At 60.5% G+C, this 23257-nt stretch overlaps 2 protein-coding genes across 12 annotated transcripts; both read right to left on the bottom strand.

Moving 5' to 3' along the window:
• Positions 1-22: 22 nt before the first annotated feature.
• Positions 23-1051, bottom strand: TMEM88 (transmembrane protein 88). 2 transcript variants are annotated; one of them, XM_032138617.2, is made up of 2 exons: positions 831-1051; positions 23-677 (listed from the first exon to the last, which is right to left on the bottom strand). In XM_032138617.2, the coding sequence occupies exons 1-2, from the start codon at positions 1038-1040 to the stop codon at positions 408-410; spliced, it is 480 nt and encodes a 159-aa protein (XP_031994508.1). In that variant the 5' UTR covers positions 1041-1051; the 3' UTR covers positions 23-407. The 2 variants fall into 2 exon arrangements, with proteins under 2 accessions (XP_031994508.1, XP_031994509.1); XM_032138618.2 differs by having other exon boundaries at positions 23-351.
• Positions 1052-1320: 269 nt separating this feature from the next.
• Positions 1321-23061, bottom strand: KDM6B (lysine demethylase 6B). 10 transcript variants are annotated; one of them, XM_032138616.2, is made up of 24 exons: positions 22928-23061; positions 16046-16164; positions 11084-11203; positions 10642-10784; positions 10407-10548; positions 10128-10226; positions 9801-10020; positions 9606-9698; positions 9358-9519; positions 9092-9274; positions 8656-9003; positions 6388-8561; positions 6169-6295; positions 5939-6044; positions 4895-5100; positions 4727-4791; positions 4572-4643; positions 4325-4473; positions 4056-4170; positions 3785-3972; positions 3485-3626; positions 2996-3122; positions 2742-2912; positions 1321-2624 (listed from the first exon to the last, which is right to left on the bottom strand). In XM_032138616.2, the coding sequence occupies exons 5-24, from the start codon at positions 10541-10543 to the stop codon at positions 2601-2603; spliced, it is 4908 nt and encodes a 1635-aa protein (XP_031994507.1). In that variant the 5' UTR covers positions 10544-10548; positions 10642-10784; positions 11084-11203; positions 16046-16164; positions 22928-23061; the 3' UTR covers positions 1321-2600. The 10 variants fall into 10 exon arrangements, with proteins under 10 accessions (XP_031994507.1, XP_031994500.1, XP_058287416.1 ...); XM_032138609.2 differs by having other exon boundaries at positions 1321-2912; positions 22928-23056; XM_058431433.1 differs by lacking the exon at positions 22928-23061 and adding an exon at positions 22847-22878 and having other exon boundaries at positions 1321-2912.
• Between the last annotated feature and the right edge of the window lie 196 nt (positions 23062-23257).

Raw genomic sequence — 23257 nt, 5'->3', positions numbered from 1 at the left:
ACTCCTCTGTTCGCAGAGCACGTTCAGTTCGTTAAATCTTTATTGATGCGTGGACACTCCTTCCCCTCCAGCCCCGTCCCCCAGCCCCGGAAATACTGGAGGAGCTGCACCATAAAAAGAGGGCACGAGATTTTTGTCCCATTCACGACGGGGCTGAGGGGGAGGTGTGCAGGTTCCAGCCCAGATGTTCAGGATTGAGATGTGGGTAGTGAAAGGAAAGTGGGTTTTCCGGGATGTGGGGGCTTTTCTCAGCATTGGGTCCGCTGACGCTGCTGCTCCCAAGGGGATGCTAGGACTCCGATCAGGCAGGGGTGGGGGCAGGGCAGGTCGGAAGATGCCGGGCTTCAAGTCCTTGGGCCGAATAAGAGGGAGGGCAGCCGTCAGGGTTGTTCTTGACTCGAGGGTCATTAGACCCAGACCTTTCCTGATGTGGGAACGGCCTGGGACCCGGGTGAGGCCCGGATTTGCCGCGGCTGCGGGGCGCGCCGACGCCGATAAAGGGCTCGGCTGTAGGGCACGAGGCAATCGGCTAGGCGGAGGCGCAGGCAGAGGCGGCGGTAGCTGGCCAGAGCAAGCACGAGCAGCGGCACGAGGAGCAGGAATCCGGTAACCAGTAGGGCCGTGAAACCGGGGTCCCGCAGGTGCGCGGTGCAAGGGGGTGCCTGGGAGCGCAGGAACTGTGGGAGAAGAGGCGTCAGGCCCAAGCCGACTGGGCCATACTGTGCACGGGGTGGAAACAGCCCAGGCGGTTGAAGTTGTGGCCCATAGACCCCACCACCAGCATCACCACACACCAACACTCACACACGCACACCCCGGCGCACGCTTACCTGAGAGTGGCAGAGGAAGCCGAAGCCCAGCATGGTGACAGCAGGTAGCAAGATGGTCCCTAGCACCAGCGCCAGCAGGAGAAGATTGAAGGCAGCCACCAGCAGATTCTGGGCTGTTACAAGAACAGCGCAGGCCCAACAGTCCAGGGGGTCCCGGGGCTCTGGGCCGCCACCGGGAACAGCTCGCTGTGCCCCGGGGACATCCGCCATGGCCCGCCTGGATCCCGTCCGCCTGGGCCGCTGCCCTTATAGCCCTCTTTCCTGCCCCTCCCCCGGCCCAGCCTCTCCCCACCCCCCCTTATCCTGGAATGCGGCTCTAGGATTAGGCACCCCCCCATCCCGAGAAGCGGACCAGAGCCCTGGACATTCCACAGGCGCCTCCGGGGAGGGGCTCGCCCTCGCCAGGGTCTGCGGAGTCCTCCCCATCAATCACGGTCTTGCAGCCCTCCCGGTACTCAACCTGCTATCACCAGCCGTTAGCGAAACAGGATTTTTTTTTCTCCGTTTATTTTTAATATTAATATTCTCACACAAAAATCACCGAAAATAGGGATAGGGTTGGGAAGACCCCTCTGCCCCTGGGGCAGAGAGACAGTGCAGTGCGAGGGTGCGGGACTGTAAACCCCCCACCCCTCCGCAGCCCCAGCGTGGAGAAAAAACCACCAACAAAACGAAAATAAAGCCCCAGAGAAACTCACCCCGGGGTGTCCCTGCCCCAGTGAGGCCCTGGCCCTGGGTTGTTTCACACACTTAAAAAGAAAAGGGGGTGGGGGTGAAGGTCTGTGTTTTTAAAGTTGGCCGGGGCTGGGAAGGACGGGGTTCCTTTTCCTCATAGTTCTTTCTTTAAAACCTTTAATTTTTTTATTTTATTTTATTTTTTTTTACAAAATACCATTTCAGTTCCCACTTCTTCCCCTACAGTACAGGAGTTGCTCACCCTCAGGTGGGGCTGGGGTCGGGTTGGGAGTGAGGGGTCTGGTCCGAGAAAGTGCAGGACGTAGGGGAGGGGAGCGGGTTTGAGCACCATGAGAACCCGGCTGGAGCCGCGGGCGGACGGGCGGAGACGGTCGGGCCGGGCCCGGACACACACTGGGGCACGGGGAAAGCCCGGCGATGGGCGGTCCCTGGAGGGGCGGGCAGGATGGCTTGGGGGTGTGGGAGGTCGGGTTTTCCCAAAAATGAATAAATAGAGGTGAGTGAGACTGTTATAAATTAAAAACAAAAAACAAAAAAAGAACAAAAAATACAAATCATAACCAAGTGAATAAAGAGACATGTACAGGGGTCACAGCTAGCATTGGAAGTAAAAAAGGAGGTTCCGGGGGAGGGGTAAAGCCCATAGAAAGAATCTCATTAAAAACCTCGGCTGCCGTAACGTCTATGTACATACACGAGCCGCGTGCATCTGCGCCGGGCGGGCGGGCGGCTGGCAGGGTGAGGGAACCCGTATGTGACCCCCGCCGCCGCCGGAGCCTGGTCCTTGTGTCTGTTGCTAAAAAGGCCAAAGTCGGTGAGGGGAGGCGCTGGTGGGCGAGGGGCTACCAGCCCCCTCCCCCGTCTCCCATTTTTTTTTTCCTTTTTTCCTCATATTTGCTAAAAAAAAAAAAAAAGTTTTTCTTAATAAATTAAGTGAGGGGAGCTGCCAATGGGGTGGAAGGGCTGGGCCCGACCCCCTTCCCGGCCACAGGCGGGACCTAGGTCCAGCCCAGGCATGTGCTGGTGGCCCCGCGGCGCCCTGCGCGGGCAGGCAGGCGGGCGGGGCGTCCGGCCTCATCGCGACGTGCTGGCTGGGGCCTGGGGGGAGAAAGCCGGCGGGGGCTCAGAGAAAGGCGCGGCCGGGCTCCCGAAGCCCGTCCCTGCAGCCTGCCCCAGTGCCCTCCTCCGCTGCCCGCGCGCCCGCCGGGCCCTCACCAGCGTGAAGGCGTCGTAGGCCTGAGCCAGCTCCTCAGTGCGGTACTGCTCCAGCACCACAACGCCCTGCAGGCCTGCGCTGCGGCGCCGGGCACAGCCCTCGCAGTGTACCAGGTACGTGTTGCGGCTGCCATTCTCACTTGTCACGAACAGGATGTTAAACACCTCCACCTGGAGCAGAGAGGAGAGTGCAGTCAGGGGGAGGCAGGGCCACTGTGGACACTCAGGGAGAGCAGGAGAGCCGGCCCACTCACATCGCACTCGTTGCAGTAGTAGGCTGGCTCGTCCTTGACCCGGCCCTGGTAAGCGATTTTCTTCCCTGCCCGCACCAGGCTCTCGCGTTGCACCTGGCAGTGCTTCATGGACTGCAGCAGGCAGAACCTGGGGAGCAGTGGGGTTGTGTTGCGATCACCGGCAGGGAGGAGACCTGGGGAAGGGCTGGAGCAAGGGCAGAGGGGTGGGCAGCCCCAGGGCCCTCCCCTAGGGGCCTCCCCGCTTCATGTCTGGGTCACATCCTCTGTCCTGGGCATCTGTTATAGGCAAAATTTCCTGTGGCTTTTGTCTATTTGGACACTAGGAAAGGTCATGACAGCAGGGACCTAGTTAGCCTCCCCAGCACAGTAACACTAGGGGCACAGGCAGACAAGGATGGAGAGAGGTAAGAATGGGGTGGAGTCAGACAGGAAGAACAAGAACAGGGAACGGTCAGTGGAGGTCGGCTCCCACCCAAATAGGGTCCTCACTTGATCATCTTGAACAAGTCGGGGTCGCTGATTTTGACCGTGCGAGCCACGTTCCATGACACGTGAATCATGGGCACGATGGATTTGACGTTCTTCACCTCATTCCACTCGTATCGTTCCAGGGCCAGCTGGTACTGATAGGCTGCGGGCCAAAGGCGATCACAATAGGACTCTCAAACAGCCCCCAGACACCTAGGCCCAAGCCCCTTCCCTCACTGCTGGCGGCTCTCCAAGCCCCAGCCTCCCAGGCCCTTGCCGCTGAGGCGCCAGACCACGCCAACACCTGCCCCACCCTCTCACCGGTGAGAGGCCCCACGTTCCAGGCAATGTTGTTGCACCAGCCGGTGGCCTGCACCCAGTGAACAGTCCCCGCATTAATCCACACGAGGTCTCCAGGGCGCTGCACGAAGCGGTACACAGGGATATTGGATGCATAGAGATCATCCAGGATTGGCCACCAGGAACCCGTCAAGTAGTCCACGCCGTGCCTGCGGGGTGGCCACAAGTCAAGTAGGAACTGGGGACCGAGGGCGGGGACGCGGCAGTCTGGCTTGCGCAGGACGGCACGCACCGATCACAGAAGGCGCTGATGGTCTCCCAGTAGTGTTCGTGCACCGCAAACCACTCGCAGTCGCCTGGGCCAATGTTGATGTTGACGGAGCAGAAGTTGTTATTCTCCTGGTGGCCTGCAGGGGTCGAAAGAGAACGGCATGGCTGGCCAGGTCGGAGCTGCGCTCCCCTACAGCCCCGCCCTCTGCCCTCATTGGCTGACGGCTGAGGGCCGCCGCCGGCCCCTCCTCTCGCGCTTTCCGCATCAGCGCGCACAGGCGTGGAGCGCACCTGGCGTTCGGCTGCCGGGCACCTTCATGTACAGCTGCACTGTGTTCATGCCGAGGATGGTGTGGCCCACGTGGCTCAGCATGTTGCCCGTGGATGTTACCCGCATGAAAGCGGGGAGCTTCAGCAGCTCCTGCAGCTGGGGCTTCCACCTGCGGTGCGAAAGTGCGACGAGAGGCTACACCCCGCCCCCGCCACGAGGTCCCAGCAGCACTCCTGCCCCAACTTCCCTGGCCTGAGCCTCACTGACCGCTTAGCATCAGACAAGTCGATGTTGGTGCCAAACTTGATGATGTGATGGTTCTTCGGATCTGGTGCGCTGCTGCTGGGGCGAAGAGCACAGGTTGGTGGAGAGCAGAGGGAGGGGAAGGAAGCAGGAACGGAAGGGGCACACCTGCACGGTACCTAGGAGGGGTTCCTGTGGTGCTGTCCGGCTCCTCTGACTCCTCATCCTCACTCTCCTTCTCCTCCTGCTCAGCCAGAAGGTAGGCAGGCCTGGGTCAGAGACCTTTCGAGAGCCCTCCCACCGCAGCCCCGTCCCAGGACCTGCCTCTGGCCACGTTCTCGTCTCACCTGCAGAGACTCCTGGAAGGATGAGGCCTGGTACTGTGCGTACTTGGCAATGGTGGTGTGGGAACGGGAGCTCTCACAGGGCCAGATCTGCCGAGTGCCTGTCAGATCCCAGTTCTCATCTGAGGGCTGCTGTACCTGGGTGCGAACTTCCACGGTGTGTTCGCCACTCGCTTCCACCAGGGTCTTGGTGGAGAAGAGGCCCAAGTCTGGAAGGGAGGGCCGAGCAGGGTGTCGGGGCAGAGGCAGAGAGGATAGGGACCAAGGACCCAACCGACCCTTTCCCTTCCTACTTCTCTGGGCTCTGACAGGGTGGTCATAGGCTTAGCAGAGCTCAGCCCAGGAGAAATAGGCAGGAACCCTAGCCCCACAGGAAGCTGGGAGTGCTGGCCTCTATCTGCATCCTCACCAGCCCTCTTTCTCCTGCAGCTGCTCAAGGACTCAGCCCCTAGACCAGTGTTCCCAGGTGTGTGCGTGGCCATGTGCACCGCACCTGACAGACACATAGTAGGTGCTCAATGAATGGCAGCTTCTTGTTTTCCCCATTTGGAGTCTAGTCAAAACAGCAGCTTCTTTGAGTTACCATTGGATCCAATTAAAGATTCATTCAAGTGAAAGCCTGAAATGTGCTTCAAATAACTCAGTGTGGGGAAGGGAGAACATACAGGTATAAAGGAGGTAAGATTGACCTTTGTATTTCTATACAGCTTCCTCTAATTTTGTATGTGTTTGAAATTCTGCGCAATAAAAGACTGAGAGAAGCGCCCCAAAATCACAGATTTTCAGGGGTTCTCTAAAATCTGTATTATTCTCTTCCTTAATCACCAAATTCAGAAATGACTAATCAGGTCCTGACTATGGCCCCTTCCCCCTTGCCAAATGATGGAGAGAGACAGATGGGAGAAGAGCCCAAGACCAGCTGACCCATCACTCAGTGGACTCCTCATAGCCACTGTCCTGAGTCTTCAAGTGTGGGATTTCTCAGAGGGTCCTACATGCCCCAGACCCTTGTAGCCCTCCCTGACACTTTCTGCCCCCCATACTCACTGAGCCGCAGGGAGCCCGCCAGGCCCCGGATCACTGTGATGGGATTTCGAGGGTCTGTACAGAACTGCAGCAGGACAGGTGAGAAGGCATCCCGTTTGCTCTCCAGCTGAGACATGACCAGGAGAGCTGGGGTCAGAGCCCTGGCCCAGGCTCAGAGCACCCCAGCAGTCCCCAACACTGTCTTAGAACCCTCTGGCAGGGGTGGTTGTGAGGCCAGGTGGCACACATACATAGATGCTGGGCGTAGGGGGGTTGAGTTTTTCCCGGGGCAGCTTCTCCTCAGTGTTGATCTTCGGTTTCACAGACTGGGCAGGGGAAAGGTAGGACTCTCGAAACTTCCCTTTCACCTTGGCATTCCTGTGGGAGGACAGTGGAATGAAGACAGAAACATCAGGGTGATGGGGGAAGGGAGCCTATCTCCTGGACAACCAAGCAGGCAGCCAACTCACTTGCTGGCGCGCACAACATCAGCAGCACAGTGGCTGATGGTGAGGTCTGCCATGCGCAGCCGCCGCTCTTCCACCTCAGAGGCGATAAAGGTCTCCTTGTCACCACTCTCTACCTTGATGAGCCGGATCTTCAGCTCTTTGGGGGGCCCCTCACTAAGTGAGCGCAGCTTCAGCATGTCGGCCCGGCTGACACCCGGTGGCCCTGGAGCTTCCTCCCGAGCCTTCTTTCCAGGGACGGAGACTGACGGGGGTGTGGGCTGCGCAGAAGGTGCAGGAGCTGATGGAGGGGCTGGAGCTGTGGGTGGCTTGGCCTTGGAGGCCCCACCAAGATCGGGCCGGGACTTCTCACGACCCTGGATCTCCTCGCTCTGCAGGTCCAGGTTCCCCAGCACCCGGCGGCTCTTTTCTTTGGGGGCCTTGGCCTTGGCCTTTACCCTGCCCTCACGGGGCCGACGACCCACACTGTCCTTACAGGCCCGCCTGTGCCGCCGATGCTCCTTCTGATGCTCCTTCTGTCGCCGCTTACAGCTGCCTGACACTGCTGCCACCCCGCCACCCTCCTCCTTGGCCTGTGCGAGGGGCAGCAGTCGCTCAGTCCCACTGTCCGCTGGCTCTGCTGTGTCCACTGGGTCGGCTGGGTCAGTGGCACTCCGGCCCACCCGCTCCACAAGGGTCTCACAAGCCCGGCTGATCTCTTCTAGCACCTCAGACTCAGAGCGAGCAGGGGGCAGAGACAGGGGTGGGGGTGGTTGGGTGGGGGTCGTGGGGCCCGGGACTGGCTCTTCGCCCGCCCTGCGCTCCCGGGCCCAGGGCCCGCCTGAGGTAGAGAACTGAGATGACGAGGAAGCAGAGGGCTGTGGGGAGCCCTGGGCGCTAGGGGCCGCTGAGGTGGGCGGCAGGGCGGTAGCACCTGATGGGGGGCCAGGGGAATACTGAGTGGTGGGCAAGGGCCCAGGCCGGGTGGAAACAGCTGCTCCAGTCCCCCGATAACAGTACTTTTGTCCCTCCAGCACAGAGGCCAAGGATTTGAGCAGGCTGGCCGGGCTGGCGGGTGGGGGTGGTGGTGGCTGTGGCTGAGGGGGTGGAGGGAACTTGGCTAGAGGCGGTGGTGGTGGTAGGGCTGGTGGTGGCTTCTTCTCCTCTTCCTGGGTGGCCGTGGTGGTGGTGGTGGTGGTGGTGACGGCGACAGCAGGAGCAGTAGTGGTGGGGGCTGTGTCGGTGGGGAAAGGAGGCTGCAGAGATGCAAAGGGCTCCTTCAGTGGGGGTGGGGGGGCCACGCCTGCTTCGTGTTGTTGCTGTTCCTCTTCCTTGCGAATGGATTCGTCCAGCATCTTCATGATGTTGGCCAGCCCATCAGGTAGGATCTTGAATTCGGCTGGCTCCTCAAACTGGTCCTCCAGCGGAGTGGGGGGGAAATCAAAGAGTCGAGGGCCTCGGGCAGGCAGCTCCCCAACCCCGGGCGGCACAGGCTGGGGGGCTTTACTCAGGGGGCCTGGGGGTGGCCCCGGCCCCACCTCGGGGGTCTTTGGGAAGGAGACCCTGGGCCGGGGGCTCTCCGGGCGCCTGAAGCTTCCTGAGGTATTTTGGTGGCAGGAGGAAGGAGGGGCTGGAGGCAGGGCAAGAGTCAGGGGTACAAGAGGTGGGTCCTGGGGGTTCTGTGCTGGGCTGGGAGGCCGGGGAAGGGGGTCTATACTTCTGGCCAGATAGGGTGGTGGGGGAAAGGACACAGGCCCAGCAGGGCTGCTGCTGTGGCTGCCATTGTTGCTGTTGCTACTGCTGGTGGTTGGGGTTGGGGGAGTGGGAGGGGTGTGAGAATCCTGAGTGCCCACAGAAAAGCGGGAGGCCGGAGGCCCCAAGAAGCCCTCGCGATGGGGGAGGGGTGGTGGGGCAGGGCGGGGGGGTCCCTCAGTCCCAAAGAAGAGCTCTTCTAAGATCTCTCCATCCTCTCGGGCTGCCCGGCAGGCCGGACCCTTCAACCAGGCAGGGGGTGGTGCGGGGCGCAAGAGGCGGGGACAGGGGGGTGGAGGGGGGGAGGAAGGTCCAGGTGGCAGGGATAGGTGGGGAGTGGCAGCGGGAGCCCCCAAGAACGGTTTCCGACTGCTGTGTGCCGAGGGCCCCAGGCGGCCCTGGTGAGAGACCTCCAGCGCGGTAGTTTGGTAATGGTCAGCGCCGGGCTGCAAGTGTAGAAGCGGGTGGTAGGAGCATTGCTTGGGCCACCTCAAGACAAGCTCCACCCATCCCCCCACTCCACCCTCAGTTGTCACTCACAATGCCTGGGTTCGGCTCCACGCCCCGGAGACCAGTGTTGCTGCTGCTGCTACTGCTGCTGCTGGTGGTGGTGCCGGGGAGGCCAGGGGGCCGGGAAGGGGCGTAAGGCACGCAGGCGGTGGTTGCTGCTGGTGAAACGCTGGAGTCCATCCGCGACCTCTGAACTCTGCTCTCTCTAAGGTCACTTCCGGGGGGACGGGTGGCAGGCAGGCAGCCATGGCTCTCTGCTCCTGGGGGGCGGGGGCCTGGGCCTGGGGGAGCAGCCGGGACCAGCCGGTGGCCAGGGGGGTGCGTGGTGTACGCTGGAGCTGGGTATGGATATGGGTGAGGCAGCGAGTGCCGCTGCTCCTACAGGAGATAAACAGGGATGCAGGATGAGGAATCGAGCATATGGGACTTGCAGGTGAGAGGTGAAAGGCAACAGGCAGGGGCTCACCTGGCGCTCTGGGGGTGCTGAACCCTTGCGCTCTGGGCCCCAGGCATCTCCATGCAGGGTACTCCACAGCCCTGGCTTGGTTAGCTGAAATGGGGGGCTGGTGGCCAGGCCAGGCAGGGGTGGTGGTGGCGGTGGTGGTGGTAATGGTGGTGGAGGCAGTGGCAGCCCTGGGGGAAGGCCGGTCTAGGAGAGAAGAGAGTGTGAGAATCCCATTCCTTGCCCAAGTCCTGCCTACTTACTGCCTGCTGGCCCCCCTATACCCACACCTGTTCAGAGTTGCAGCCTCTCCTTCGCTTGCCTCCAGGGCTGAGGCCCTCCTCCCCTGAGGGGCCTGAGAGTGCTGCAGGAGGCATAGGCTGCACCACTGGGGGTTCGGCAGCTCGCTTCACCGGGGGACCTCCCCGCTTGGCTCCATAGTTCCGCTTGTGCTAAGAACAAAAACAGAGAAGAGAAAATGGCACGGGTGCAGGCACAGCCTGGCTCTCTTCCCTAACCCACCCAGTGCCAGCCTCACCTCAAGGTGTAACAAGTTCCACACTTGCTCCAGTGGGGGCAGGACCTTGGCTCGGTGCTGGCAGGAGCCAGTATGGAAGTTCCAGAGCTGGGCCTGGGGGTGGGGGGACACGGGGCAGGGGCAGATGTCAGGCGGGGCACTGAGCCAGAAGGCACAATCGTACAATCCCGTCCCCCGCGCCTTGCCTTCTCCTACCTGCTGCAGTCGGCCAATGCGGGGCCCCAGCTCAGCGAAGCTTCCTCCGTATCGAAGGGCGCTGTGGTAGCAGCGTGTAGCCTCCTCACTGTCGTGCTCTGACTCGTACAGTTGCCCAAGCTGTTCCCAAAGCCCTGGCTGGGCTGGCTCCCGGAGCAATGCCTGCACACAGCCATGCAGGGATTCCAGCTTCCCATGGAGGGGTCTTGGAGTGGGCGCCCTACAGAGCAGAAGGGGTGGGGGTGTGGGTGGGGGTTGGCCTTGAGGGGACTCTTTCAAGGCCCCAGCCTTACCTCCTACCCCCAGAACCTTCAAATATCCACTCACCCTGGAGCATAATATGGTTTGTTGGGGTGCCCAGAACTACTGCCATGTGAAGGGGGTAGGGGAGCAGGAAGCGGGGGCTGCCCAATGCTGGCTGAGCATCTGGAGAGAGAAGGAGTCTGTTATATACGGCAAGAAGAAGCAGTCTTGTCCTACCTAGGCAGGAGGGGGCTGATGCACAGAAGCCCACAGAATGACAGGAACCCATGGAGAATGACACAGATTGAGGAATACAGAGATAGAAAGAGGTATGCCTGGAGACAGAGGGCCCCAACTTCTCACCTGCCTCCAGGCAGCCATGCGTTACGAGGAGGGGGATGAGGCGGGCAGGAGCTCCAGGCCCCAGCACAGCTCAGGCCCCCAAGGGCAAAGGCTTCCCGTGCAGCGCGGGCCCCTGGAGGGTCCACTGCCCGATGCATCCAGCCTGAGTTGGGGATAAGAAATTATGCTCTTACTGGAGGCAAAACCAGAGCTGCCAGTGTACATCCAGCCAGCTCGGCCCCAGATTTTCCCTTACCAGGTCAGCAGTGGCCCCAGGAGCCCTGGAGATTGGGCACGGCCCCCTGCCCCAGCTCTCTGGGACGATGGTCCGGCTCCAGCCGCTCTGGTAAGAGTGCCTGCTACCCCCAGATGGCTGCCTGGGTCCCTTCACGGCCAATTCTACAGAGAGGAGGAAAGGGAGTGAGACAAGCTGGCCAGCACATAGTCAAGGCCCAGGGGCTGGGACGGGCGGACTGTGGCATCCACCAATTTGTCATTTGTGCAAAGGGCCCGGCCTTAGCTTTCCCCAAAGGGAGGCCCGCCCGGCCCAACCACTCCCTAGAGGCCCAGGAGTGTGGCTGGGAGCCGGGACGTATGTGGCAGGGAACCAAAAGGCTGGTCAGAGGAACGGGGTGGCTGCGCTGCCAGGCTTCCAGTCCGGAGCCACCGGGCCGACTCGCAACGCAGCGGCCGCTTACCCGGCCTCCGTGGGAGCGTCCTCACACCGCGTCGGCGAGCTCCAGAGATCTGGCCAATCACAGGACTTCCTCTCTCCCCAGAAAGCCAATCATCACCCGTGTCTCCGCCTCAGTAACAGCCTGGCCGGAACCAATGGGAGCGAGGTGAGCCCGGCAGCGGTGGCCGGGGGAGGAGGGGCGCCGGAGCCGGTCAGACGAGCTCAGCCCGGGGTGACCCCGATGTGACCCCGCGGCTCCCACCTAGGGTCCCCATCTAGGATCTGACACTCCGGCCGTCAGGGCCAGAAGGCAGCCAGGATAAGACGCATGCGGATGAGGCCGGTTAGTCGCACGCTCCGGCCGGCGTGGGGGCTGGCGCTACCCGCAAGCCTCACGCACCCAGAGCCGCCAGTGGCCACGGCCAGGCCGCTCGAGTAGCCCCGCTCCCGGCCACCGCAAGACCGACGGACGGCAGACGGATGCAGAACGCAAAAAAGACGTCCCTCCCCTTCCTCACTTCACCTCGCCCAGTGACAGACCTCCCTACCCCGAGCGCCCCTAATAACTGCTTAGGGCTGGCCAGCCCACAGCGACTTCCACGGCACCCAAACCCGTTCGCGCCGCTATCAGGGCGCTCCACCCCCAACGCCTGACCCCGACTCAAACCTTGGTCAAGCCCCCAGTCTCATACCCAGTTCCTCCAGGTCCTCTACTTCCCCTGGCTTTCTGGGTCTTCAATACAGACCGACCCCCAAAATCAGACCCCTTTTAGTCCCCCAACTTCCGAGAAGTCGCGCACCGCGGTCCCGAGTGGCCCCTCTCTCGTGGCTCGCGTATCCTCTCTGCCCTTCCCCGCCGGGGCCACGCGGTTCCCCACGGCCCACGTGGCCCCCGCCCCCCAAGGGAGGGGGGATTTCGGGGGTTGCCCGTGACGTGGCTACTTGCGCAGCGGAAGCGGTGTGTGTAAATGGGGGGGGGGGGGTCCTGAGGGAGGGAGGAGGGCGGGGCCCGACAGGCAGTGACATCACCCTTGTCCCACTCTCACCGCCCACTCCCTTAAAGAACCCAGAACCCGTTTCACTTCCTCCTTCACGCCCCCCCCCACCCTTTCGCTTCGGTGCCGGCTGGACCCCCGACTGGCACAGCGCTCCCCTCTCCTGGGCACCTTCCCTTTAGCCCCAGCTCTTCCTTCTCGCCTCTCTGAGCCCAGGAGCTGCGTCCCCGCGCCTCCTCCTTGCCTACCCGGCGTCCCCGCAGGTAGGGAGCCGGCTCGGCTCCCGGGATCGGTTCATTGAGAGTCTAGAGTACAAAGAGCAGCGAGAGGCGAGTGTCGAGTACAAAGCGGCGGGGGCGGGGCCAGCGCTCCAGCTGGAGCGAGCGCCGGGCAGGAAGCCGGGGGAGAGTGAGCGACGAGGGGCTGGGGGTGGCTGGAAAGTTCGCCTTCGTTGAGAGAAGTCTGCGCTGTGGGGAAATTTCCACCCAGCCCACAAGGGCAGACGGGTTTCTGGTGAAAAGAGCCTTCCTTCCCGAAGGGGCAAGGTCGTTTGTTTGCATGGAAGCGCTTGGACCCTACAGGTCCCTGCGTGCCACTCTCCGCCAAGCCCTTGCGGTCGCTTGGGCCCCGCGGACCCTCTCCGCGGTTCACGTGGTATTACTGTCAGAACTCTCTCCTCACTAGAGGAAGCATCCTTTCCATCAGTAACCAAGCCAGGTACGGCGCTGAACTGTGGTCAAGTATGGCCCTCCCTGACTGACCCCACCCGAGTACCGAGGCAGGGGCGGGGAGGAGACCCAAAGACCAGACGTGGAGAGGGAGCCGGGGAACCAGACAACAGGGGCAGATGCCTGCTTGGGAAGTGGTCCCGAGAGCGCCGCCAGTTACCAGGAAAGGCAGCTTCCCCTTCGGCGATGATGACACTTCCCCTCTGCCACTTCCCCTTTCCCACGGGGAACTGACTCAGCTTTCCCTAAGTCAGTGAGTGCCGTCCCTCCAGCCCCCTGCTCTTCCACCTTTACCCACAAAGCCCCACGCCAGCATCCAAGAATACAAAGCCCTCACTTGAAGACAAAACTTCCTGTACACTAAACACACACTCATTCTCACCAGCCACCTTGGATCCTTGTCCGCACCCCGGACCCAGGCGCTGGACTCCTCACTCGCCCCCCGTACAAAGCCCTCCCTCGGGGTCTGATTCAGGCTTGGGGTGGGGGAGCGTGAGTCACCCAGAAAACCTTCCCCTCTTCCCACTGACTCAGCCCCCGCCTCCCTGAACACACACAGACACACAGTCAGAGGCAGACACAACTCCTCAGCCCACACACCGGCTCACCACCGGTCCCGCGGAATTTCCCCTCTCGTCTTCCCCCACGATGGCCCCTCCCCGTGCCGGGCAGCCCCGACGCGGCGCTTGCACCTGTTCCCCAGCCGCCGCCAGCTCGCGCTCCACTCTCACCTCCACTCTCGCTCTGGGGCAAGAATAGCCCTCTCTGACTCCCGGTGTCCATACTAACCAAGGGAAGGGAACCACGGACAAGCACAAAGACTGACACCCACAGACTCCTCGAAGACAGGCGAGAGGTAGACGCACGCGGCCAGAGCCAGGCTGGGAGGTCGATATACTTCCGAGGCAGACATTCCAGCCTCTCCCGACCCGACCCACAACCTCGGGAGCCAGCGGCTCTGAAAGGGTTAATTCCGTTCCCGCCGAGGCCACACCCTCTCCATCCGGGCACTCCCGGCAAAGCCCAGCTCCGCCCACTCCATCCGGGCCCTGGACTCGGGACTTTAACCGACCCCCTACCCCCCGCCCCCGCTGGAGCCCCAAGAGAGAAACACTCCATCAATCACACCCACTTAACTCTCTCTGGGCTTGAGCCGAGGAGCCCCTCCGCGCAGCGCCGCAGCCGCGCGGGACGCGTGGTAAGAGGCCCGAAGTGCGCACGCAAACTCACGTGACGGCCAGAGACAAGAGCCCGCAGATAGGGTTTTACCGAGCCGGCAATCAGCGGGCATGCTGCGCGCGCGCCGAGGTGGGGCGGTCCAGGACCCTCGTCTCAACCCGCTCCCTGCCCGTCCTCATCACGCCTGGTGGAAGCGAGGGGTTACAGGCTCGCTTCTTACCTGGGGGAGGGGGAGGCGGAGGGGAGGGCCGCCGGCTGAGGCTCCGCTGTGACTCAGCCACCCGGGCAGGCCGCCCGCCCGGGATTCCCTTCCCCAGCCTTCCCCCGGCTGCCGGCCCCTCCCCGCCCCCCACCGAGGAGTGACGGTGCCGGCCCCGGCCCGCTATGTGTCACTGCAGGCCTTGTGTCTGCCTCTGACTGGGCGCTGTGTTCACCAGTCTGTCTGACACGGTCGGCTGTGCGTGGGTCCCGGTGTCTGTCTCCGCGTGCACCTGCATATCTGCTCATCTTGTCTCCCTCTGTGCCTGCGTCTGACGCGTTCCTGTCATTATCCCTGTCTACATGACTCCGCGGGGCTGTCTCTGTCTGTGTGTCTGCCTAGCTCCTGTCTCGGTCTTTTGTCTGGGTCTGCCTCTGCATCACTAGCGTGATCACGTGTGTCTCCGCACATGCCCTTCTGTGTTTGCCTTCATGTTACTGAACAGAGTCGGGGCGACACTGGCGCAGGCCCACCCTGCTGACTCCTTGCTACACCTGATGTCTCGCTGGATCAGTGATCATTCTGAGTCAAGAATTTGGAGGTCTGTCTGCCTTCAATCAAGTTCTGTCCCATCCCTCGACATCCCTGCTTATCCTCAGAGCTCCCTGTGGCTCCCACTGTGGTGATAACTGCTAGCATTTCGTGAATATTTGTTACATGCCAGGCACTGTATTAAGTATTTTACAAGCATTTCTTTTACTCCTCCCCAAAACCTGACATAGGAGGTACTCTGATTACCCCTATTTTACAGATGAGGAAATTGAGGCCCAGAGAGGATAGGTGACTTGGCCAAAGTCATTCTGCAAGTGAAGAATGAAAGAGCTAGGCTTCTTTCCAGAGCCACATTCTTACCAGTCTTATATACTGCCTCTGTCCTACTCTCCCTCCCTTGGTTTTATCCTCACAGGCCATCTCCTGGGTCAACCTTCCTTTCAGCTCTACCCATGTTACCATCCCCAGTGTCTCACGTCCTCTAGAGGAGAAAGTAGGAGGCTGTGCAGCAAATCTCAGAAGTCATAGGTTCTTGGTAATGAAGCTCACTCAGTTAACATTCAACACAAATCCACCATGCACCCCAATGTGCAAAACATCAAGCAAAATAGTGAGACACACATAGAAAAAAACGGTCCCACTCAACAAACCCCATATGTCATGAGGAAGAACAACACAGAGAGAACTTAAGCCCTTGGCTTAGGGATTATCTTCCCTTTTCTCCTACAAAGGAATAGGAAATAAAGCAGGGCCTCAGGCAGAGAACTGACAAAGAGAGAGGGAAGCAGAAGAGTAAGACTTAGGTATGGGGGCAAATGCTATAGTGCAGTGGGGAGAGAATGGGACTGAAAGAGATCTGGAAGAAAGGTGAAATGCCAAGACTGCTGTGGCTGGCAGTGATCTCCAGTATCTCCCCAAATAAATTCTGAACACCCTCCAAAAGCCAGGGTGTTCAACAACTCCTATAGGGACAAAGCCCTTTCCCTACCAAGAAAAAATTCCTCCAGGGTAGCTCATACCCACTTTTCAGCTTGCAAACTTCATCTTCATTTCAATAAGCAACTGAGTTGTAGCACTAGGGAGATAGTGGGGAAAAGATTTTTTGGTAGTAGTGGAGAGGCTGGTGAAGTACAGGGCTGAACCATTTATAGGGATAGAAGGGAGGTCCATAAACCAGGAGGGCTGAACCACTCAAGCACCACATGGTGGGGTGCTTAGAATTGGACTGGACCATTCTGAAGAGTGGGCATGATCCAGATCATACCGAGCATCTCCAACCATGTGGTGCAGTTAGACTGCTGAGGAGAGAGGGTCACTCAGACAGGACTTACCAGATGGAGTGTGGTGTGCCCTGTCTCATTGGAACCAGCACCCCAGCAGTGCGGTACAACAGACCACAGTGGGTGGGGTGGGCAGTGCTACGGGGCTGGCATGTTGCCCTGGGGGGAACCTAAAAGAAAAAAGTCAGTTAGAGGTGGGGGTCTCCCAGGCTGGAGAATTTTCATGGGCTCCCTGCCCCCCTCATTAAGGAGAAACCTGGCTCTGGTGGTCACATATGATGGGAGAATCTGTTTCCATGGCAACCAGAAAAAGCCATCCCCAAAGTGGTCGTCCAACCTTCCCCTTTGGGAAGCAGGCTCGATCAGTTGGTAAGGGGCCATGATATGGCATCTGAGTAAGTCTACAGTAGACCCCAAACCCGTGATCCCTCTTCTGACAGGACCCTCCTGCTGAGACTCCCTGGCCCCCAAGTCGCCCCAGCTGCTCTGACTTCTGTACACAAGCCAGCCTAAGTCCTAGCACCAGGGCATGCAGACCCTCTTCCTTCAGCTCTGTGTCCTCTCCAACCTTATCAAGACACCAGATAGTCAACCCCACCCTCTGGACTCTGCCCCCTCTTCTTCCCCCAGGCGGGTGCAGGCAGGTCTTGGCTAGCAGCACAGGTAGCCAGACTAGATGAACGGGCCCAACAGGGAGGGGCCATCCTCCCCTGCAAGAACTCTGACTCTGGGCCTGAGCCTGGAAGTAGCCTCCACTGCAAGCCTCCCCTCCCTGCCAACCCCAAGGCAATATCCTGTTTCCCCATCACCTTCTTCCTCTTATGTGGCCTAAGAAGGTGATACAGGCCCACTCCCTTCCCAGCCCTCATAGACAAGAAGCTAGGTCTTTTAGCATAAGTCCAAGGCCAAGAATCAGGTGTCCATCGGGGTCAGAGCTAAGTTGGCCCTCACCTCAGACTCGCTCCTCAGGGACCTATGTTTTCTGCTCCCTTAATCACAGTTCTCTGCCCTTGTGGACCCAAACACTTGGGGTCCCAATCTAATCTCTATATTCCCTAGCCTTCCGGCCCCCATCCTTCCCCTTGCCCCAGAGACTCAGGCCTCTAGCCCCCAGTCTCCATGATGCAATGTTCCGCAAGCTTCTGTGGCTGCTGATGACACTGCCCCCAGGGAGGTGCTATTTCTGACCCACCAAGCCTCCTTACTGAGCCAGGGTAGTGGTCAGCTGTAGGTGGGACAGGTCAGGCAGGCAAGGCCCTTCTGCTGGGGAAGGGAGCTTCAGGCTAGAACTCTCCAGGACAGGGAGGCTCACAACCTGGGAGCAGGGAGTGTGTATCTATAGTCTGTGGCATCTGTGTTCTGCGGTTGTGCTGGGGGAGGGACTCGGGAAGGGCTAGTCTAGAGAGCAGAGTGAGCAGACTTTAGGACAGACCTACAGGAGGAGTGAAGGGGAAGCCTAGGGGGTTAGAGGGTGTGTGAGGGGTGTCTGGACAACAGAGTGGGGGAGGGGCTAACAGCCATTTAAAGGGCCAGCCCCAGAGCGTTAATCCCTCACCAGCCCTGGCCCCAAGCCGGAGGCTGTAATTCATCTGTCCAACAGCTGGTGTGTGTGTGTGTGTGTGTGTGTGTGTGTGTGTGTGTGTGTGTATTTGTGAGGGGGGCATGTGGACGGGAAGGGGGAGCTGGGCTGGGGGAGGGGCTGGGGCTTTCTTGTGCACAGAGCCAAACAACAAAAGGGGAAGCTGAAGTGCCAGCTCCAGAGTGCCCAGGCCAGACCCCTGACCTGCAGACCGGCCAGTGGCCCTTCACCTGGTGGCCGACAGACTCTATAGTTTGGACTCAAGGATTCTTGGCCAAGGAGTCGGTGGACCCAAAGGTGGGGCCCTGGAAAAAGCCCAGGCTGTGTACCCCCCAGGCAGGCTGTCACCCCTCATTGCACCTTCCCAGCTGCAGAACTGTCCCAGACCTGGCAGGCCCAGCAACAGACTCAGCCTCAAATGCCCTGTTCACCAGCCAAGCCTCCCCAGACATGGCCTGCCGGCTCCCCCTCCCGCCGGCGCAGGGTGGCAGCGGCCACACCGAGGCTGTCCCTTTAAATCATTACCACCCCTGATTGTGTGGACGAACCAAGGGCCCTGCCCCCCAGGCAGGCGGCTTGCCACCTCCCCCCCATGAGTCCCCAGAAATGTGAGGGCCATTTAAAGGGACAACGGAGAGGCAGCCAGGTCTCTAACTGCCCCCCCACCCCCACCCTACACACACTCACAGACCCTTTCCCCAGCGACACACAGCCCCTTACCCCTCCAGGGGGCCCCCTAAATTCCGGTTTTCTCCCCACCCCTAGAGACTGCTAGAAGGAGAAAGGGGGCCAGAGTTGGGGAGGCGGGGAACTGGGGGGGAGCAAAAAAAGGCAGGGACTCCCTCCTCCCCGACAGCCCCAGGGGACAGGTCGGAAGGGAAGCAAGAGCCCAAAGCAGCAGCCAGACAGAGCCCCAAAAGGTGCCCTGGGCAGACCTAGGGCGCACAGGCTGTCGGGCGAGAAGGGAATCAGGCTGCACGAGATGCCGGCGCGGCCAGCGGGCGATAAGCCCAAGTGGGGGCGATGGAACAAGGAAGGCCAGGGAAAAGAGGCAAGGCCGGGGAGAAACGGGGAGACGGAAAGGGGAAAAGGGGTCATCCGGGAAGGTGTGGAGGAAAATCAGAGAGGGGAGGGCGAGCCAGGCCGGGGTTACCTGCTGGGTGTCTGTCCCCCGGCGGTGCCCCCGGAGTCCGGGTAGGGAGGGGGGGAAGCAGCAGGGGGGGGAGTGGGGGCTGGGGGGGCGGGGGAGACGGTCCCTCCTCTGCCTCCTGGGCCTGCCCCGGCGCTTGCAGCCTCTGCCTCCCTCCCTCCTCCTCCCCGTCCCTGAGTCCCGGAGTCAAACAAAGAACTGTAGCAGGCTCTCCCCAACCCCCTCCCTCCTCCTCCTCCTCCTCCTCCACCTCCTCCTCCCCTCCCTCCCTCCCCACCAGCAGGCTCCCTCCTCCTCCCTTCCGGTCTCTTCCTTTAACTACCCGCCCCCCCAGCCCCCAGCACTAGTCTCTCTCCACCCACCCACCCCAACCTTGTACACACCCCTCAGCCTAGCCCTGTCCCCACTAGAGAAACTGTGGAGTCCCTCTGCAAAATGAAAGGCTCCAGAGATCAACATGGGAGGGGACTGAGGTCTTGCTTCAAAATCAAGAACCATAATACAATTATTTTATTTTCAAGGCCCACGGAATAGTCTTATCTATTTCTTCTCCAAGAGGAAAAAAAAAAATCCTAAAGAAAGCAATACAAATCTGCCTAAAGCCTTCATCAAATAAAATGCACAAAGCAGTTGAAGCTAATCCCCAGCCCCCTAACCCCAATCTCCAAATTAACACAAACTATCCACTCCCCCTTAACAAACTCCTAGGGTTACTGCTGGTTTGGAGCAGACCCACAATAATAATAATAAACTAGTAACTAACATCATTTAATAATAAAAGTATTTCATAACAACAATCACTCATTCTGTGTTCATTCTGTGCCAGGCACTGTGCTAAGTGATTTGCATAAATTATCTCATTTTTTTCCTCCCAGCGGCCTTCAAGGTAGGTGTTGATATTTAAATGTTCAAGATTAACATACGAAGCTCCGAGAGGTTCTGACCTTTCCAAGTCCTAGTAGCCACTAAGTGAGAGAGCTGGAATTAGAATCCAAGTCTGATCTGACAGCCCAAGCTCTAAGGTACATAAAAGCACAAACCGATTCATTCCAATACCATCACCAACCCTAGGACTTAATAGAGAAGAACAACCATAGCAATCAACTGAGTCCCCCTCCACCACGTGAGAGGCTACAAACCGATTCACCTGCATACACACAATAAAGACCCTGACTTTTCAGCCTAATACTGTTTCTTGACCCTTTTCCTTTCATTGTTTGCAGATGGGGGTGTGCCATGAAGGGGATTTCAGGGATAAGCTGGTGTGTAGTGAACCCCCCATACTACACACCAACTCTTCCGTCTTTCAACCACTCCCACTTCAAATCAATCTGGGGAAGGGGGCAATAGGACACTTGGCCATTCAGCAGGTGGGAAGGCAAAATGACGGCAAGATAGCTTTTTCTATGGGGGCGGAGCCTTGGAGGGGAAGCTCTTCTGTGCCAATCTAGGGAAAAGTGACCCAAGGCTCCCTCAGCCCAGCAAAGGGGCAAAGTCTTTCAGCCACACCACACCCGTGCCCCTCCCCCTCACAAAACTCCAGGCCGGGGTTTCCCACCTGCAGGATGCTAAGACCAATGGAAGGGAGAGGGGAAAGAGATGGCACGGGACTGGAACTGGACTCGGGGCAGAGGTGGGAGGGAATGGAAGGGGGAGGAAGCCTCATTGCCTGGCAACCATCCAGGGACACGTGCACTAGTGACATCATCCCAGGCCACCTCTAACACAGACCTTTGACCCCTACGGGGCGGAGTGGGTGTGCTGGCTAAGCTTCCTGGAAACACCCTTAGGAATTCTGGGAACCCAAAAAGGAGACATAAGAAGAAACCCAGGCATCCTTATCTCTTTTACCCCTAATACGACTCCAATCCCAGGGAATCAGGCCTCTTGCCTGTCTCCTCCTCTCCGCCTGCAGCCCTGACCTCCCAACCCACATTCCTGAAGGGAGTCGGCCCGACACGCCCCTCGGAGATACTGTGCCTTCTCTCTCCTGGGGGAGATCTCGGTGGGGGCCGGCAGGCGGGGACGGGGGCACCGGGTCCCGCGGGGCTCCGTCTTCCATCTGCAGGATCCCCCGTGCCCCAGCCGGCCGCCAGCCGGAATCTGTCTGGGTCCCCGACTCTCCCGCCCCTCCCCGCGCTGTTCCAGGGCGGAGTCTGTGGAGTTGAAACCAGGACACGGCGAGAGGAAGAGTTATATAACCGAGAGAAGCGGAGAAGGACGAGTGGAGACAGGGACAGACAGCCCGAAAGGAGCCGAGGGAGGTGCAAAGAACGCCGGGGCGAACGAGGAGGAAACGTTAGGAATGGGAAGGGTTTTGGTGCACATCAAAGATCAGGAATTCACGCGAAGAAGGGGCGTGATGGCCCAGAAGAATCACCTGGGCCGTCCGGGGCTTCCCCGCAGTGCCCTCCTCCGCCACCAACAGCAGCTGGGCCCAGGCGGGAGAAGCCTTGGGAAGGGGCGCTGGTACTCGCTCGCTTTCTCTTGGGAAAGCAACTTAAGCCAGAGCCCGGGAAGGCAGCGGCCAAGCAGATGGGGCCGGAAACCACAGCTCCGCCCAGCCCACCTGGGAGTGTGGGGCGCCAGATGGGGGGAGGTGGGGAACAGGTAGTCGGCCCTCCCAAGCCAAACTGGGCATTATGGTCGCGACCCGCGAAACGGTGCAGACCGACCCCGAGACGTGTGGGTCCCCACGGGCTGAGGAGCGCAGTCTCGAGCGGCTTTACACAGACTCCACCAGGGAAGGGGGCGCCCGGCTCGCCGCGCAGGCGCAACGGGGTGCTCGGGCGCGTGCGGCGCAGGGCGGGGGGTGGGCGCGAGCGTGTGGGACTGCACGTGCGGGTCCCGGGCAGCTGCTGCCTCCCAGCCTCCGCCGCTGCCCCTCCCCTCTCCCGTTCCCGTCGCTATCATCCCCCTTCCCCATTGGCTGCCAGAGCCCTGACGTCAGGATCGACCGCTGGAGCGGATTGGACGGACGGGAGAGTTCGGGAATCCAGCTCCCAAGTCTCGCCCTCCAGTTACTCTGGCAACAGGACAAGCAACCCCGAGGAGGGAAGGGGAGCCGAGGTGAACGCTGCGCTTCGGTCTCTCCCCCTCCGGACAACCGCCGAGTCCCCTTAGGTCGCGGCGCAGCTCGCTACCTCCCCGCCTTCCTCCCAGGGCGCTTCCTGTCCCGGGAACCGGGCGTCCTGCCCTCGACCTTCCCCACAGTCTTCAGGCCCTCCGCTCTCTCTAACCCCTACCTAGTGTCACAACATAAGCTGCAGCAAACAGGAAGCGAATCTACGTCGCTTAGCAACCACCCCGCGTGCCCCCCTCCCCACTATTTACCCCAGCCCGGAGAAGCAGAGATTGAGTCCCCAGCCCCTCCCCATCTTCTCCGCTTCGACCTCCTGCCCACAATTTCCTGTGAGGGGGCCCAGATGACAGGAAGTCAAGTGGGGGCCTCAGCCCACCTTTCCCTTGGACCGGGGCGGGGGGCTTCAGCTACTTTCAGGGTCACATCCCCTACCCGCCCTGGGTGCGTCTCGCCCTCGCCATCTTGTGGCTACGTTGGGAAGGCTCCGCACCAAGAAGCCGTGCGGGGCGCGCGAGGGCTCAGGAACGGCGGAGTGGGAGAAGGACCGGGGATGAGGAGGCTAGCGGGGCGAGACGGAGTGAAAGGGAGGCGCAGTGGGGGGAGTGGGAAGAAGACGAAGGCTACCGCTGGGAAGCTCTTGGGGCCGCTGGTGGGAAGGTCAGGCTGAGGCTTCTACACCTCACCCGTGCAGAGAACTGGAGGGAGACTTAAAGTAGCCCTGGGACAGGGACACACCCAAGTCTTACCACATCTGACCTTACTGGGCCATGGCATTGACCTGTCTGCAAACTCTGCCCTTTAGTCCTGCCCTTCAGTAAGGACCTCCGCGCCCCGCCCCGCCCTGGAGTCGGGAAGGGGAATCCCAGCCCAAGGGGAACGGGGAGTCCTTTCAGGCCCCTCTGGACATCTGGAACCTGAGACATCTGCCTCCTAGTTCTTCCTCCTTCCCCGCCGTACTCTCTTCTAGGGGACCCATGACCTTCGCCCCAGTCTTCTTCCCAGTGCCCTTCCCAAGACCCAAACGTCCATCCCCAGCTCTACCCCTCTAGAGACTCAGGCGTCCTGCCCTGCTGCACAGAGAGGGTTTCCCTCTTTCCAGACGTCCTCGCGGCTCCCCGTTACCTGGTTCTGGGGGGGTCCCAGGTGTTCAGTCTCCCCAAGGTATCCCAGGGGGTCGAGCGGCCCCCCCTTCTCCCAGGCCGGGGCTGGGGGGGCCGCTCCGCCCAGTGGCGCAGTTGGATTTTCCAACACAAACACCCGCACCCCCGCTCCCCAGCCCCGCCCCCTTCTTGTGGTCCCGCCCCTCCTCGCGCTCTAGTCCCCCTCTCCGGCTCCGCCCCGTCTTCTGCCGGTCCCGCTCGCCTCAGGGCGGGTGCCGGCTAGGATGCCGGGTGCAGGGTGCGGGCTTCAGGGTGCGCGCTTCAGGGTGCAGTGTACGGGGTTCAGCCCTGA

Source organism: Hylobates moloch, unplaced genomic scaffold (assembly GCF_009828535.3).
Source record: "Hylobates moloch isolate HMO894 unplaced genomic scaffold, HMol_V3 SCAFFOLD_19, whole genome shotgun sequence".
NCBI classification, from domain to species: domain Eukaryota; kingdom Metazoa; phylum Chordata; class Mammalia; order Primates; family Hylobatidae; genus Hylobates; species Hylobates moloch.
This window is presented reverse-complemented; position numbering and strand designations above follow the sequence as displayed.

Coding starts and splice junctions, on each gene's coding strand:
- TMEM88 (XM_032138618.2), bottom strand. CDS start 1,040: ATGGCGGATGTCCCCGGGGCACAGCGAGCTGTTCCCGGTGGCGGCCCA. Junction 352..830: donor GCTTCCTCTGCCACTCTCAG/GTAAGCGTGCGC, acceptor ATTCGGCCCAAG/GACTTGAAGCCCGGCATCTT.
- KDM6B (XM_032138609.2), bottom strand. CDS start 10,543: ATGCATCGGGCAGTGGACCCTCCAGGGGCCCGCGCTGCACGGGAAGCC. Junction 10,021..10,127: donor AAACCATATTATGCTCCAGG/GTGAGTGGATAT, acceptor TCTGCTCTGTAG/GGCGCCCACTCCAAGACCCC. Junction 4,171..4,324: donor GCCCGGCAGCCGAACGCCAG/GTGCGCTCCACG, acceptor CGACCCCTGCAG/GCCACCAGGAGAATAACAAC.